Raw genomic sequence first — 17,365 nt, 5'->3', positions numbered from 1 at the left:
GACAATAAATGAGAACAGACCTATGTTCTGTTCTGTTCAGTTCGAAGACGATAGCCTTCGAACTGGGACATTGTTTTATTCTCCTGCCTTCAGACTTGAACTGAAACATCAGCTCTTCCTGGGTCTCAGGCTCACCAGCCTTTGGACTGGAACGGTACCTTTAGCTCTCTGGGGTCTCAGGCTTTTGGACTGAAACTAAACCATCAACTCTCCTGGGTCTCCAGCAGATCTTCAGACTTGCCAGCTTCCAAAATCACATAAGCTAATTCTATACAATAAATCTTTATCATATATATATCGTATATATATATCCTTTTGATTCTGTTTTTCTGGAAAATCCTGATGAATACACCTTCATAGACTAAATCCTAGATGGAGAAATGGCTTCACCCAGAATGGTATTTACTATGTCCTCATGTTGTATATTCAATCTCACTGGCCCCTCCCATGCCCAGTATCAAGGATTCTCAGGGTTCCCAATTAGTAATATTTGATGAAGGAGACCAAAAAAAACAGTAATTATTCTAGAAATAGCTTATGAAACAAAACAAATACTCAGCCTTATACCTTTCCTCAGTGCTCTTCAGTTGGGCAATTATTTATGATTCATCAAGAAGCTTATTTCTGTTTTAAAAAATAAATCATTTATCATCCAAGATTATTTATCATCTTTTTCAAAAAAGTCCATTTTAAAACACTTATAAAATAAACATTATAAAATAAACATAAAGAACAAATGAAAATCCTCATAGAAAATGGGCAAAGGTTATGAATAAGACATTCACAAGAAAAAAAAGCACAGATGTGGTTAGCAAAACAAAGATGCATAAACTCACTCATAATTAAGTAAATGCAAATCAAAACACAAGGAGATACCATTTTAACCCATCACATGGGCAAAATTTTTAAATTTCCATAATATCAGGATGTGTGGAAAGAGACGTTCTCCTTCACTATTGATGAGATATTCTTTAAGAGGAAGAGATGGCACAACCTAGTTAAATAAAAAATGCACATACCATTGACACACCTACTGTACTGCTAGGAACTGATCCTACAGATATCCTTTCAAAAGTATGTCAGGGTTAAACATTGCAGTAATATTTGTATTAGCATAAACCAAAACAACCCCTCATCCCCCCCAAACAATCCACATGCTTACCAGAAAGTTAAGAGTTAACTAAATAACAATACACACATACCATGTAATACTGAACAGGCATTGAAAAGAATGAAGCACACTGAATTTGCTGATATGAAAATAGACCCAAGATATGATTCACTCTATGATTATGCATCAGTCAGGAATCTCCAGAGAAATAGAACCAATAGGATATATATAGACATAGATAGAGATAGAGATTGATTTATTATAAACATAGATGAGAAAAGTATAGAATGGCTTATGTAAAATAATCTCGTTTCTGTTTTAAAAAAGAATATATACAAATATATGAATAGGTAAATAGAGACAGCCACGTAGAACAATAGATAGATGCATAAACATTTTTCTGGAAGCATATATTGGAAACAATGATTACTTTAGGCGAAGACAACTAGCTATTGAGTGGTGAGTAGGAGAACATTTACTTTATTTTATAACTTTCTTTATAGCATTAATATTTACTTATGTGTATAACTTTTATTTTAAAATGCTAACTTTAAAAGAAGGCAGAAAAAATTCTCTTCTCACCTGAATCTTTCAAGTAATGGTTAATAATTGAAGAAACTCCGTCAGGTGCCACAAAGTTACAATCTCCTTCTTTTATCACCATTCCTTCAATAGGAGAGGTCAGAGGCTTCAAAACACCAGGAGCTAACAGTTCATCATAAAAACTGAAATAAATCAATATGTATAACATAACTATAAGCTATACTTAGCTCTAAATACTATATTCTCTTCCAAGAATTCTTAGAGATTACAATCCTAAATAATAACTAGAAATCTTCTATGAACAACTCAACATATGTTTTATGTTAATAAAAACTATAATTCAGGTGAAGAATGGAAATGTTTTGAGAATCCATAGTCTTTTGCTAATCTTAGTCAAAGGTCTGTTTTCTCATATATTTCAAAATTAAAGACAGTGAAAATAAAAAGAAAGATATTCAATACACCAGGTTTAAATCTGGTTAAGATTGACTTCCATCACAGCTATCTGTCCTCTTCCTCAGCACCAACATATGAACTCTTATTTATTGAGCCCTTACTATGTTCCATGCAACATCTCATCTGATGGTCACAACAATTGGATGAGGTATGTATCACAATCTCCCCGCTTTACTCAGGTTAACCTTTTACTGCTAATATGATCAATGATGATAATATAATTTCACTATATTACAAGGGTCAAAGTTTAACCCTGCTAAAAACGGATGATTTGTATCTTTTTACATCCTACAACCAGTAAGACTGATTCCACCCCTTTCAACTGACTCACCTCTGGTGTTTTTTGGCGTAATGAGGAGTGCAGGTGATGTACTGGGCACCCAAGTCCACTGTGCTCTGTGGATTATGAGGACTGCTGGCTGTGGTCATTCTTCCCCCTTGAATTAGTCCCCAGGAAAATGTCTTAGTGCATTAGAATGAACCTTTTGCAGTTGACGCTATTCACCCCAGGTTACCACAAATAGATTACTTAGAACTATTTTAGGAAACATTTTAAATTTTTAAAAAAATTTTTTTACTTTCATAATAGTTAATATATTTTTAAATATTGTTTTCTCCAGATTACAGACATCTAGAAAACGTTTTTTTATACTGAAGATTTTTGTCATCTAACATTGTCAGGAAGTAATTAAGAGACAATTTGGTCACTGAGTGTGAGATTTTTTTTTAAAAGAACACATGAATAATGTGCCACCTTCAGCACTGTGACTGAGGCATCTATTTACCTATCTGAGTAAAAGGAATGAACGAACGGACAAAAGAAAACAAAATAATGAATGAAACGTCAGAATGAACGAATCAACGAATGCTTTCCCTCTTGCAGTCAGATTTCAGGAGATGGACAGGATGCTGTCAACTAAATCTTCGTAGTCTTGGTCAATGAGCACTTGAGGATTCTCACAATCTAGAGATAAGCCTCCAAGGCACAGAGCGGCCAAGAAAAAAATCCATTTCTTAGCGACAGCGGCAGGCCCAGGATTTGCAAACTCCAGTCAGGATCCCTCCCAGGCCGCTCAGGCCGCCCTCTGAAGCGCTCTCGGCACTCCCGCCCCACCCCCCAGCCCAGCCGGGGTCGCGGCTTCCACCCGCGCGCCCTCTCAGGCCTTACGGGCGCCGGAAGTCTCCGATCACGTGACCAGACGCCCGCCGAGCTGCTGGATTTTCTTCACAGACTTACCCCGGGAGGGCCCACGCCACCTCAGAAGCTATGGTCCCCGCCGGCTTCTTTTCCCCCCCGTTTCGGCCGGGAGACGACCCACCTGAGTCCCCGGCCTTGTCCCACACAGCGAGGTGCAAAGGACGGGTCGCCGCCTTCCTCAGCAGCGCTGCGCACAGGCTTCCCGTCAGCCCGGCGCCCACGATCAGCACCCGCGCCATGCCCCGCTGTCTCCAAGGCGGGGTGGCCAGCCTGCAGTAGGTGGAACAGCCAAAGCTCAGCGGGTTAGAGATGTCGGCTCCGCGCTCCGGGCCCCACCCGGTCCTTGAGCAGTTCCTCGGCTCGCCTGCAGGGAGCGGAGAGGAGGCGACCGGGGCTGAGGGGATGATAAGCGCTGAAGACCAGCAAACCTTGGCTTTCCCCTTGGTTTGAGGGCCAGCAGCTGGCTTCCAAGACAGGCTGGCCCCATCCGATAAGCTGTGAATTCCAGCCTGCCCCTCGCCCCCTGTAAACCTGTAAATCATGTAGGTTAGAGTGTGAGACCCCGCCTCGCCACAGGGCTGGTGTTGACTACTGCTGAGACCCAGCCCAAGGTAACTTACTAGGGTAGCTATGCCTTGCTGGAACCTTCGCTAGCTTAGTATTCTAAGTCCGAACGGAACTTACCAGCGATGCCAGAGCCAGCTGTTTTCAATAGACCTTAATGGCCACTATTCACATAATAGGAAAAGAGTTTGGGAGAGATTTTCTTAAACTAGCCCTCGGGCTTTGTGTAAGGGATATAACGTATTTGAACCTCAATTCCGCCATCTGTGAAAGGGGGCCAAAAAATTCTACATTCCAAATTGTTGAAAATTAAAGATACTTGGTTCACCAGAAAGTTTTACATCACTCATCTCTTCAGTAGATATTAAGTTTTATGTCAAAACACATTCCAAATGCTATAAAGGGACATGAAGATGAGCAAGACAAGGATTCATGCCATTACCACTAGTCTTTGTTTTTTCTAACGTTGCCCTGGAGGTTCTCAAGGAAACGATAAAAAGCAAGGATAAGACTGAACTATTAAAAAATAAAAAAACTAAGTTACCCTGAATTGCAGATAAACTACTACCTGGAAACCAGAGAAACTTGAATAGCTATCAGAATTATAAGAAAGTTGACAGTGGTAGCCAATTACAACGGAAACATTAAAAATTATAAGTTTTACTTTATGTACACATCATGAAGCAATTACCAGGCATCAAGTTGGTGATAGATTAATATTGCATATATCTAATAAAAGATAATAGAACTAGAAGATACAGATGAACATATGTAACCTAACAAGACATTCCTAAGCATAAAAATAAAACTGAACATAAAAATGGAACTGAAGAGAAAAACATCGAATACATAATCATTTACAAATTATGTTCAAAATATACAAGACAAAATACAAATAGTAAACAAATTTTTGGAGCATATGAAAGATGAAAGTTTCACACCTTATAGAAAATCTTTAGATAATTTTTTATTGAAGTATAATTGATTAACAATATTAGTTTCAGATGTACAACATAGTGATTCAACATTTTTATAGATTATATCCCATTTAAAGTTATTTCAAAATAATGGCTATATTTCCCTGTGCTGTATATTCTTGTTGCTTTTATATTTTGTACACAGTAATTTGTATCCCTTAATCCACTACCCTTATCTTGCCACTCCCCCTTTCCTCTCCCCACTGGTAACCACTAGTTTTTCCCTATATTTGTGATACTGTTTCTATTTTATTATACTCATTAGTTTGTTTTATTTTTTAGATTCCACATGTAACTGATAACAGAGAGTATTTGTCTTTCTGTGTCTGACTTATTTCACTAAGCCTAATATGCTCTAGGTTTCATGGAAGACAATTTTCCCACAGATGGGGTGGTGGGTGAGGGAGGGAATGGTTCAGGTGGTAATGTAAGCAATGGGGAGCAATACGGAGTGGCAGATGTAGCTTCACTCACTCGCCACTCACCTCCTGCTGTGTGGCCCAGTTCCTAACAGGCCCTGGACCAGTACCAGTCCACAGCCTGGGGGTTGGGGGCTCCTGCTCTAGGTTCATCCAGATTGCTTCAAATGGCAGAGTTTCATTTCTGGTTTTTTTTGTTATTTTTTGTTTTTTTTTGCGGTACGCGGGCATCTCACTGTTGTGGCCTCTCCCGTTGCGGAGCACAGGCTCCGGACGCGCAGGCTCAGCGGCCATGGCTCACGGGCCCAGCCGCTCCGCGGCATGTGGGATCTTCCCGGACCGGGGCACGAACCCGTGTCCCCTGCATTGGCAGGCAGACTCTCAACCACTGCGCCACCAGGGAAGCCCTACCACACTTTCTTGATTACAGTAACTTTATAGTAACTTGATTAAATCTTGAAGTCAGGGAAAAGTCCTCCAACTTATTCTTCTTTCTTAAAATTTTTGAATAGTCTAGGTTCTTCGTCCTTCATATAAATTTTAGTATTAGCTTGTCAACTTCTACCAAAAAGTCTGCTGAAATGTTTACTGTGACAATATTCAACATATGGAAAAAGTTGAGGAAAATTGACTTCGTAAAATACTGAGGTAATGTCAGGATCAAGGTGGTGAAAGATATGCCTCCTTTTTGTCCTCCTTTTTAACAGCTAACAAATGGCACCCACCTACAAACAAAATACTCCTTTGGGAGTTGTGAAATCCAGCACAAGGGACCCCGAGACCCAGGAGAAGTCCCACCCACTGTTCATCTGGTAATAGACAGACATACCTCCATATGGACTGCAGAACTAGCAGAAGCCAGCAAACCTTCCACAGTCTCTCTAAGCCCAGGTTGGGAAAACCTGGGAATGCTGTCTTGGGCAGATACCCACAGATGAGAAAGACTTTGTAAAAGTCCAGCCATCTGGAAGGGAGAGTCCAGCACACCACTGGAGAAAAACAAAAACCAAAAAAAACCTCAGCACCTAGAGTCTGTCATACAGAGTGAAGTAAGTCAGAAAGAGAAAAACAAATACCGTATGCTAACACATATATATGGAATCTAAAACAAACAAAAAAGTTCTGAAGAACCTAGGGGCAAGACAGGAATAAAGACATGGATGTAGAGAATGGACTTGAGGACACAGGGAGGGGGAAAGGTAAGCTGGGATGAAGTGAGAGAGTGCCATGGACTTATATACACTACAAAATGTAAAACAGATAGCTAGTGGGAAGCAGCCACATAGCACAGGGAGATCAGCTCAGTGTTTTGTGACCACCTGGAGGGGTGGGATACGGAGGGTGGGAGGGACACACAAAAGGGAGGAGATATGGGGATATATGTATATGCATAGCTGATTCACTTTGTTGTGAAACAGAAACTAACACACTATTGTAAAGCAATTATACTCCATAAAGATGTTTAAAAAAAAGTGCGAGTACTAATAAAATATTTTATTCATCTCGTGGATGCTTTCCATGCCATGGTGATTTTGATATTTTTGACAAGAAGAGAGCTCTTTGAAACATAAACATACGTCTTACTAGCAATGAAACAATCTTGAAATATTTGGGCAGGAATGAACTGAGTTGTATGATATGCTTTTTTGGTTGGGGATAGGAGGAGTGATACGGTGTCTGGAGAAAGGACTGTAAAGATGCTTGTCATACTTTCTGGCCAAGAAGCCAAATGAGAACTTTTTCAGTTAGTCCTCTTGGCTGGACTGGACTGGACCAGGACTTCTCCTGTCCCACCTTCTATATGAACCAGGACCTGTTTTGAAGAAACTGAATATATTAGTATTCTCTCGTATGGAAAAGAGGAAAAAATTTTAAGAATCATTTTTTATTATGGATAATGCTTGCCTTAGGACCAGTAGTTCCAGAGAGAAGTTTGCCAGTTGGTAATTAATATGAAGTGTCAAAAGCCAAAAAGATGTTTTATTGACTGCCAGGGTTGCATTCATTTTCAGTCATAAATTGATCTAAAAGAATCTGAGTCATTAACATATGATGCTGTAGGATTGAGTCATTCCTCATGTGTTCAAAGCCCAAGATTAATCTGACTTACCAAAATACTTTTGTCTCTTTCATTTATCTGTCGCAGAGAGCTGTCCAGTAAGGTAGATGTCTAACAGCCACATGTAGCTATTTAAATTTAAATCGAAATTAATTAAATTAAATTAAATGTTCAGTTTCTCAGTCTCACTAGCTGCATTTCAAGTACTCAATAGCCATATGTGGCTACTGGGTACCATATTGGAAAGCACAGATAGATAACATTTCCTTGTTGCAGAAAGTTCTATTGAAGAGCTCTGGAAAAGGAAGAGGGCAAAACATGAGAACTGTAAACAGTAGAGTTATCAAGGTTTAGAACATTCCACAAAAAAAATCCCACAAAAGAAGCAGAAAAAGAATAGATGGTTTATAATATCAGTTGGAAAGGATTGGAAAATACTGCCAGAAAAATTCAAGTTGTTTGTCATTGCCACTGACTCAGGTGTTGAAAGCCTTTCCAAAATGATAGAGTCTTAATTTTTATAGATCCTCACAGGAAATATGCAAATACCCTCAAAGAAGCTGCATTGTGTGATGCAACTTAATACTGACTGTGAAAGTATCTATCCTACATTATATATTCAATATATAGTAATTGGTAGAATTGTGAAGATATTCTGAAGGCACTAACCATAATATAGGGCTTCTGAGAATTAAGGGGACTTGTTTTTAGTGTTCTTCTCAAACTAGAATTCTGTCTAGATCTAGAAGTTCCCTTCCAATGCAGCTTCGTATAGAATTTGCCAACAACTGAAGCAAGAATGTTTGAAGTTAAAACTTGTTTGTGTAACATTTTTATTGATTTATAAAATAGGAATAGAGCGATATTTATTATAGATATACTACAGATGGAAACTGTCTACATAAAATTTAATTGTTCTTTTTCTGGTTCCTTTAAGTGTAAGTTTATGTTATTTATTTGAGATATTTTTGTTGGTTTTATGAAGAAGGGCCTGCATCACTATTAAATTCCCTCTTAGAACTTCTTGTTGCAGCCCATAAATTGTGAAGTGTTGAGTTTCCATTTTCATTTGTCTTGGGGTATTTTCTTATTCCCTCTTTGATTTCTTTATTGTCCCATTGTGGGTTTTTTTGGTAGCATATTTAGTCTCCATGTGTTTCTTCTTTTCCCATTTTTCTTTTTGTAATGGATTTCTAGTTTTATACCATTGTGGTAGGAAAAAATGCTGGATATAATTTCAATCCCCTTAAATTTGTTGAGGCTACAGAGAAATCAGCTGATAACCTTACAGGAGTTCCCTTGTATAGGACTCTTTGCTTTTCTCTTGGTGCCTTTAGAATTCTCTCTTTAACTTTTGCCATTTTAATTATGATATGTCTTGGTGTGTGTCTGTTAAGACTCTGTGCTTCCTGGACCTAGATATCTGTTTCCTTCTTTAAGATTGGAAAGTTTTCAACCATAATGTCTTCAAATATACTTTCAATACTCTTTTCTTTCTCTTCTTCTGGAACCCCTATAAGTGTGAAAGTTGGCATATTTAATGTTATCCCAGAGATATCATATGTTGCTTTCATTTTTTTTTTTTCATTTGTCTTTCTGTCTGCCATTCTGATTGGGTGATTTCCATTATTCTATCTTCCAGATCACTTATGTGTTCTGTTTCATTTAGTCTGCTATTCATTGCTTCTAGAGTGGTTTTTATTTCAGATATTGAATCATCTATTTTTGATTGGGTCTTTTTAATACTGTCTAGTTCCTTGTTAAAATGATCTGTGTTTAGATCAATTCTCTTCCCTAATTCAGTTAGCATTTTTGTTACCACAAGATAATTCTTTATCTTGTAAATTGTTTATTGGTGTTTCATTATTTTTTCAGGAGTTTTCTTTGCCCTTTCAATTGTGAATATTTCCTCTGCCTTTTCATTTACCTTACTTTCTCTGTCTCTATGAATTTTGTGGAAACAGTTACCCATTGTGGTCTTGAGGGAGTGTTCTTATGTGGGAGTACCTATATGCAGACTGCATGTGCCCAATGCCTTTGGTGGGAGAGCTAGATTTGATGTGGACACCAGTCATATCTTTCCTCAGGAAGTGCTGGCAGTTATCACCCTGGTACCGTGTGTGGCTGGTGACAGAGAAGCTAAAGGCTGTGTAGAGAATGAAGCAGGACTTCCTCTCTGCTCAGTGGCTGTCACTGCCCTATCGGGGACAGGGTCTACTCTCAAGTTGCTGAGGGTTGGGCTTGAGCTGGTTTTGTCCCCTTTAAGTGTGTGTTTTTTCTTCTCCCTGTACTGGGACCTTTGCCCCAAAGGAGAAGAGTGCTGAAGCAAGTGGAGTGTGTGTGCTTACAGAGGTCTGATGATCTGCCTGTGTAGGTGTCTGTGGTTCTGCTCAGATGCAGCCCACGAGCACATCGTTTCCCTAGTCAGAACTGCCCCAGATCTAGTGCTGCGCTGTGGAGTGGAGTGAGTGTACCCATGTTGCTTGGGCTGGGGCTTACAGCAAGGCAGTCATGGAAAATCTGGCACCCTGCTGCCATCAGAAGTCTGGGCTGCTTCTGGGGCACTGCTTGAGTAAGCGCCAACAATGTAAAATAGTCAAAAGGGAAAAGCATCCAGTTATAAGCTAAATAAATACTAGGAATGTAATGCCAAACATTATCAATATAACTAACACTGCTCTGTGTTATACAGGAAAGTATTAAGAAGTTAAATCCTAAGAGTTCTCATCACAAGGCACATTTGTTTTTCTATTTCTTTTGTTTTGAATCTGTAGGAGTTGATAGGTGTTCACTACATTTATTGTGGTAACCACTTCATGATGCATGTAAGTCAAATCATTATGCTGTGCACCTTAAACTTACACAGTGCTGTATGTGAATTATATCTCAAAAGATCTGGAAGGAAAAATATTAATTGGAAACTTCTTCTTCCACTTTCTTTTCAAAGAAAATTTCAAATTTTCTTCATTTCCTTATCCTTGCTCTCCTCCCTTCCTTCTCTTCTCTGAGTAAATAAAGCTTTAAAACTTTGTGGAATTCCCTGGTGCTCCAGTGGTTAGGTCTCCACTCTTCCACTGCAAGGGACACAGGTTTGATCCCTGGTTGGGGAACTAAGATCTGTGATGCAGCCAAAAAAAAAAAAACTTAAAAACTTTTGTATAATGAAATAAGAAATGAATTAAAGTGACTTTTACACATCATAAAATTAATTTCCCCAGCACTGCTGTAGGCAAAAACTTTCAAATGTATATAACTTTATTCATTTCAAATCATTCCCTACATATTTTAAAGTATGTATCTTAAATATATCAAGTTAAAATATCATATCAGTATAATTCACTTAAATACACCAACTCACAATCATATCTTTATTATGAAATGTTAGGACAATGAAAAGCTTATTCCTATAGAAATTGTGCTATAAAACTAGTAAAATTCAATCATAAAATGCTAAATCAAGCCCAAATGTAGTGTTGTCTTTTTGTGAAGTTAATGTAATGGATCGGACAAGCATGTGTAGCTATCAGGCCAAACATCAAGGGTCTAGCTTTAAAAACCAAAAACATCAAGATCCAAGCTAATGGTTTAAATCACTTGGTGCTGGTTGGCCATTCTACCTTATGTAGCCATGAGAACGATTCAGGGTCCCATGGCTAGCTAGGATTTCAAGGCCATGTATAAAAATCCAGAATCTCCTCACTGGTTTATACATGTTTCCTTTTCTCAGTTTGAAGAAGTTGGGCCTGGAGAAGATTGCCATCAGGGGTCCACCTTAAGTCTCCTTGCTTTCTGAGACACTTGCCTCCTTTTCCACTCTGCCCTCCACTACCCAACACCATCTGTCCATGGAAGATAAAAACTTAGCCAAGATGGGCCACAAATATTAGGTCTTGTCTAACTTGTAACTGTGTCCCATGAAATGTAAACACTCGAATTGCATACATACTATATCTTTATTCTTACATTCAGTTAGGTATCATTTTTCCCAAAGGGATTGTGTAACTTCACCTCTGCCAACAAAGAATTCATGTCAAAACATATCAGATATGCCAAAATGTTATATAAGCTGACAATATTATCTTGTATCGCATTGTCATTAACTACTTTTATTTTAACTTAAGCAGTTGAGAACATTTCATTGTACTTTTCTAGACCCTGCCCCACAGGTGCTTGGAAAATTTTCTTTCAACCTTTTGTATTTTCTATGTCACCTTTCAACCTTTTGTATTTTCTATGTCACCTTTCAACCTTTTGTATTTTCTATGTCACCTTCTATTTTACTCTTCCCTACCTCTGGTTCCCTCTTTCAACAGCTCCGGAATTCACTTCACGCATTATGCATCCCCATGGATGGCAGCACTGGCAGGAACTCTTATTAAGCTATTCAGTAGTTGTTTGAACAGTTGTAAAAGTCTCCCGGATATTTCCATGCATTTCTGAGCATCCTAACCTTTAGCTCCTAAAGACACTGTTGTCCAAATCTACACAGTACAAAGACTCTTCATATTACTGGTAATCCATCTGTTTATTTTGTATGGCAATAGCTTCTTTAGAAAAATTGCACGTGATCTCACTGAGATACAGTGAGGTCGTTCCCACTTACTACAATGTTTTCCCTAGTTGGCATTTTCTGGAAATCTGAAAATTGTACGTCTATTGAACTGAACTATGGAAGTGATTGTTAGTGTACTTGTTTTCTGACTAGATATTAATTGGAACTATCCTGATAAGTTTTTAATATCTTTATGCATTTATTTTATCCTACAAGTAAACGTAAAGTTTCTGGATCAGCAAGACTATTGTAGCAATAAACACATCAGTTCCTCATGCCTCAATCTGTTCCCCTTCTGAAGCTGTATTATGATTAGGCCCACGGCACAAAGGATTTCTCTTGTGCCATAGGAGAAGAACCCTAGACTTATGAATCCAGCAGTTTAAATAGGAATAGGACAGTTGTTTAGTTGCCACCTCACCTCCTGGGAGAGGGAAAGAAAACTGCTCCACTGGAATGTAAATGGCTGGCTCCATGACCCAGAGTTTCATCCATCTTTGGATGTGAACAAATTTTCTCAGGAAGAGAAAAGGGAAAGTCCCTACCACAGAATGAAAGCAACTGATTCCAGGGAAATAAGAGTTATTACTCTTTGAATGGGAGCAAATCATTCTAGGTCTAACACTTTTTAACTTCCAAGGCTTGTCCTTTAATTCAAGTTGAAGATTTATTTGCTCAGAAAGTACTAACTAGGCAAAAATATTAAAATATTCATTTCTGCAAAGTACCTTGTGTACACCGAGTAAACTTGAGTATAGGATCAGACAGCCATAGATATATTAGGTCAGAGATAAGTTAACTACAATCTCCAGATACTACTTTTAAATCTGAGAAGCAACTTAATCTTCATCTACTGAGCACTATCAGGCCACAATACTGAGTTCTATACCAGGTAGTGCAGATTACACAGGTCTAGCATTTTGTAAGGACATATATGTCACACCTCACCTTTCTGCTAAGCATCTCTTCTATAAACAAGAATATGGATAAATGAAAAAATGATATGTTAACTTCTCTCCCAAAATAATAGTTTTCTCACGTTATTTATTCCTTGACAGAACTTTAAATTAATTACCATTATAATGTATCTGCAAGTCACACAATACAAACTATAATGTCTTTAGAGTTCATAGGTATATCGCTATCTGCGGCTCAGTAAGATATTTTCTCCGTAGGCTTATTCTTTTAAAAATGAATGAATAAGTTCAATGGATTTCATGAAGAATGTAGTCTATTTATATTGGGAGTTTATATGAAAATATGTCATGTGTAAACTAGGTCTAGAAAGATCACCATAATAGATGTTTAGGAGTTACGCTAAGATAAACTTCAGAGAGTGGGAGAGGTCATAATCTTCAAGACCAAGTGAGTGATGCCTCTGCTAGGGCCAGTTAAGTCAGATGGTATCAATAGGTACTGATTCAGGAAAAACAAGATCAAGACCAGGAATTCCAAAGAAAGATAAAACCAAGGTCCAAGCTTCATAACACCCACCCCATCTGCTTGAATTACACCTTTGGAATGAGTGCAAAGATCATTCCGAAAAAAGGCCTCTCTCTTATTCTGTCTACCTTGAAATATAATTGAAATACATTAATTTATACATTTTTCTCTTTTTTTTATTGGAGTATAACTGCTTTACAATGTTGTGTTAGTTTCTGCTGTACAACGAAGTGAATCAGCTATATGTATTAATTTACACATATTTAAAAGTCACAATTTTATGAGTTTTACTACATGTATACATCCAGAAAACTAATATCCTAATCAAGATACCAAACATTGTCATCAGCCCCAAAAAGTTTCCTCATGTTCCTTACTAATTTATCCCTTTATAATTGTCCGCAGCCAAACACTGATCTAATTTTAGTCATCATAGATCAGTTTTCACTGTCTATAATTTTATATAAATTGAATAACACAGAGGTATTTTTTTGTCTTTTTAAAAACAATGTCCTACGTTTATTCGTATTATATTCAGAAGCACAAAGAAAACAGAGTTTCTTTATTTTCAATTTACGGATGCAACGTTCACCTGAGGCGCCCCCCCACCTCCACACACACACACACACACACACACACACACACACACACACACACACTCACTCCTGAGTGTCTGGGCAAAGGAAGGTGGTGGAGGCCAATACAGAGTAATAAATTTATTCCAGGATGGTAACATTTGTCCATTATAATAGATTGCATGTATTTTAAATTTACGTATTTTCTTTCAGATCATTCAGTTCTCTCAGATCCACCTTTTCCCCTGCTCCTCTCGAAATCTGATTGCTCCTCTCCAAGCCAACCTGGAGTGACTGTGAAAGTCACAAAACTTAAGCTTTAAAACCCTCACTTGCATAAGTCCCTTCCAGGGCTCTCTAACTGACTCACAAGGTGATATATTTTTACAAAATTTGAAAATCAATATATAGTAACCACAATTGATGAGGACCATTGGATGTTTCCACTCTCATTTCCTCTTTGTCACTGTTCCCCTTTGGTTTGCTAGTGCTGGCATGGCCAATGGAAGTTTTGGAATTTGCCTATGGACACTTAGCTGAGAATATATATAGCCTAAATATAGGGTAATATATTTTTGTAGTTTGCAGTAATTTCTGTGTAGGTAAATTATTTATAACAGTCTTGAAAGGCTTCTAGGAAAGGCTTGAAAGGCTTCTAGGAAAAATGTAGTCAGTTTAGAGAGTACTTAAGTATTTAGGGCGACTTGAACTGTCCTGAAATTTTGAAGCACACATATGACAAAACCTTGACAGAGGGCTTTCCAGATTTGACGGCAATGATAAAAAAAAACTCACGGTATTACTAAACTATAAGTTGTGAAGTCGAAACGAACTTTTCTTAAACTGATGCTATTTTTTAAGAAATTAATTTTAAATAGACAATTTTTGAGATATAACATAATGATTCGATTTTTGTATAGTTTGCAAAATGATCACCACAATAAGTCTAGTTAACATCCATTACCACACATAATTACAAATTTCTTTTCTTTTGATGAGAACATTTTAGATCTACTCTTTTAGCAACTTTCAAATATACAATAAAATATTATTAACTAGAGTCCCCATGCTGTACATTACATACCCATGACTTACTTTATAGCTGGAAGTTTGTACCTTTTGATCCTATACACTCATTTCACCCATCCCTACCCCCCCACCTCTGGCAACCACCAATCTTTTAACTATGAGTTCAGTTTTCATTTGTTTGTTTCTTGAGATAACATATAAGTGAGATCATATGGTTTTGCCTTTCTCTATGACTTACGTCACTTTGGATAATGTCCTCGAGGTCCATCTATATTGTCCAAAATGTCAAGATTCTTTTCATTTTTATGGCTGTATTTTTTAGATAGATTGGTATGTAGGTAGATAGATAGATAGATAGAGATATCACATTTTCTTTATCCATTCATTCATCAATGGACTTATATTGCTTCCATGTTTTGGCTATTATAAATAATGTTGCAAAGAACATGGGGGTGCATATTTCTTTTCCAGTTAGTGTTTTCCTTTTCTTTTCTTTTTTTTTTTTTTTTTTTTTTTTGCGGTACGCGGGCCTCTCACTGTTGTGGCTTCTCCCATTGCAGAGCACAGGCTCCAGACGCGCAGGCTCAGTGGCCATGGCTCATGGGCCTAGCCGCTCCACGGCATGTGGGATCTTCCCGGACCAGGGCACGAACCCGTGTCCCCTGCATTGGCAGGCAGACTCTCAACCACTGTGCCACCAGGGAAGCCCTGTTTTCCTTTTCTTTAGATGAATATCCAGAAGCAGAATTACTGGATCATTAATACTTCTGTTTTTAATATTTTGAGAAACCTCCTTACTGTTTTCCATACTGCTGTACCAATTTATATCCCCACCAATGGTGCATAAGTGTTCCCTTTTCTCCACATCTTTGCCAAAACTTGTTTTTCTAGTCTTTTGATAATAGCCATTCTAAAAGGTATAAGTTGATATCTCATTGGGGTTATAATTTACATTTACCTGATGATTAGTGATATTGAGCACCTTTTCATGTACCTGTTGGTCATTTGTTTGTCTTCTTTGGGAAAATGTCTATCCAGGTCCTCTGGCCAAGAACTGTTTTCTTGTTATTGAGTTGTGTGAGTTCTTTATATATTTTGGATATTAACTCTCTATGAGATATAATTTGCAAATATTTTCTCCCGTTTGGTAGGTTGACTTCATTCTGTTAATGGTTTCCTTTGCTGTGCAGACGCTTTTAAGTTTGATGTAGTCCTGCTTGTTTATTTTAGCTTTTTTTGCTTGCCCTTTTGGTGTTAAATACAAAAACATCATTGCCAAGATTGATGTCAAGGGGCTTATTCCCTATTTTTCTTCTAGGTGTTTTATGGTTTCAGATCTTACATTAAAGTCTTTAATTCATTTTGAGTTAATTTTTGTGCATGGTATAATATAGTGGTCCAGTCTCATTCTTTTGCATGTGGCTATCCAGTTTTTCCAACACCATTTATTGAAGAGACTCTCTTTTTTCCACTGTATGTTCTTAGCTCTTTTGTTGTGAACTAATTGAGCATATATGTGTGCATTTGTTTCTGGGCTCTCTATTCTCTTCCACTGATCTATGTGTCTGGTTTTATGTCAATACCATACTGTTATGACTACTATATCTTTTTAATATAGTTAGAAATCAGAACGTGAGATGCCTCCTGCTTTGTTCTTCTTTCTCAAGATTGCTTTGGCTCTTTGTGGTCTTTTATGTTTTCATACAAATTTTAGGATAGTTTATTTCTGGGGAAAATGCCATTGGAATTTTGATAGAGACTGCATTGATCCTACAGACTGCTTTGGGTAATATTGAGAATTTAACAATATTAATTCTTTCAATCATGAGCACAGAATATCTTGATGTATATTTGTGTCTTCTTCAATATCTTTCATTAATGTCTTATAGTTTTCAGTGTATAGGTCTTTCACCTCCTTGGTTACCTTTATTTCTAGGTATTTTCTTCTTTTCAATGCTATTGTAAGAGGGATTTTTTTTTTTCATTTCCATTTCTGATAGTTCATTTTTAGTGAATAGAAATGCAACACTTTTGTATATTGATTTTGTATTCTGAAACTTTACTGAATTTGTTTATTCTATTTTTTTTGATGGAGTCTTTAGGGTTTTCTATATTTAATATCACGTCATCTGCAAATAGTGAAAGCTTTACTTCTTCTTTTATGATTTGGATGCCTGTTTCTTTTTTTCACTCCATAGAATGATTTTGAGATTCATCCATGTTGTTGCATGTAATAGTAGTTTACTCATTTTTATTACTGAGTAGAATTCCATTGTATGGTTATAGAAATATTTTGTTTACCACACTGTCTTGCTTATAGTACCTTTACAGTAACTTAAGTCTTGAAATCAGAGAGAAATACTCTGACTTGGTTTTCTTCTTTTATTTTCTTTGAATATTCTAGTACTTTGCTTTTTATATTTAGTATTAGCTTGTCAA

The 17,365-nt window shown here is 37.4% G+C and overlaps 1 protein-coding gene across 2 annotated transcripts in view; it reads right to left on the bottom strand.

Moving 5' to 3' along the window:
- RNLS (renalase, FAD dependent amine oxidase) overlaps positions 1–3,630 on the bottom strand; it is a 279,164-nt gene extending 275,534 nt beyond the window's left edge. The window contains exons 1-3 of one of the 2 annotated variants that reach the window (XM_019938958.3): positions 3,430–3,630; positions 2,442–2,547; positions 1,694–1,836 (exon numbers count right to left, since the gene is read on the bottom strand). In XM_019938958.3, coding sequence (XP_019794517.1) covers positions 1,694–1,836; positions 2,442–2,547; positions 3,430–3,547 — 367 coding nt within the window. In that variant the 5' untranslated portion in view covers positions 3,548–3,630. Of the gene's footprint in view, positions 1–1,693; positions 1,837–2,441; positions 2,548–3,347 lie in introns of both variants that reach the window. The other variant, XM_019939047.3, reaches the window with a different exon arrangement.
- Between the last annotated feature and the right edge of the window lie 13,735 nt (positions 3,631–17,365).

Source organism: Tursiops truncatus, chromosome 16 (assembly GCF_011762595.2).
Source record: "Tursiops truncatus isolate mTurTru1 chromosome 16, mTurTru1.mat.Y, whole genome shotgun sequence".
NCBI classification, from domain to species: Eukaryota; Metazoa; Chordata; class Mammalia; order Artiodactyla; family Delphinidae; genus Tursiops; species Tursiops truncatus.
The sequence above is the reverse complement of the archived record's forward strand: the minus strand, read 5'-3'. Positions and strand labels throughout refer to the sequence as shown.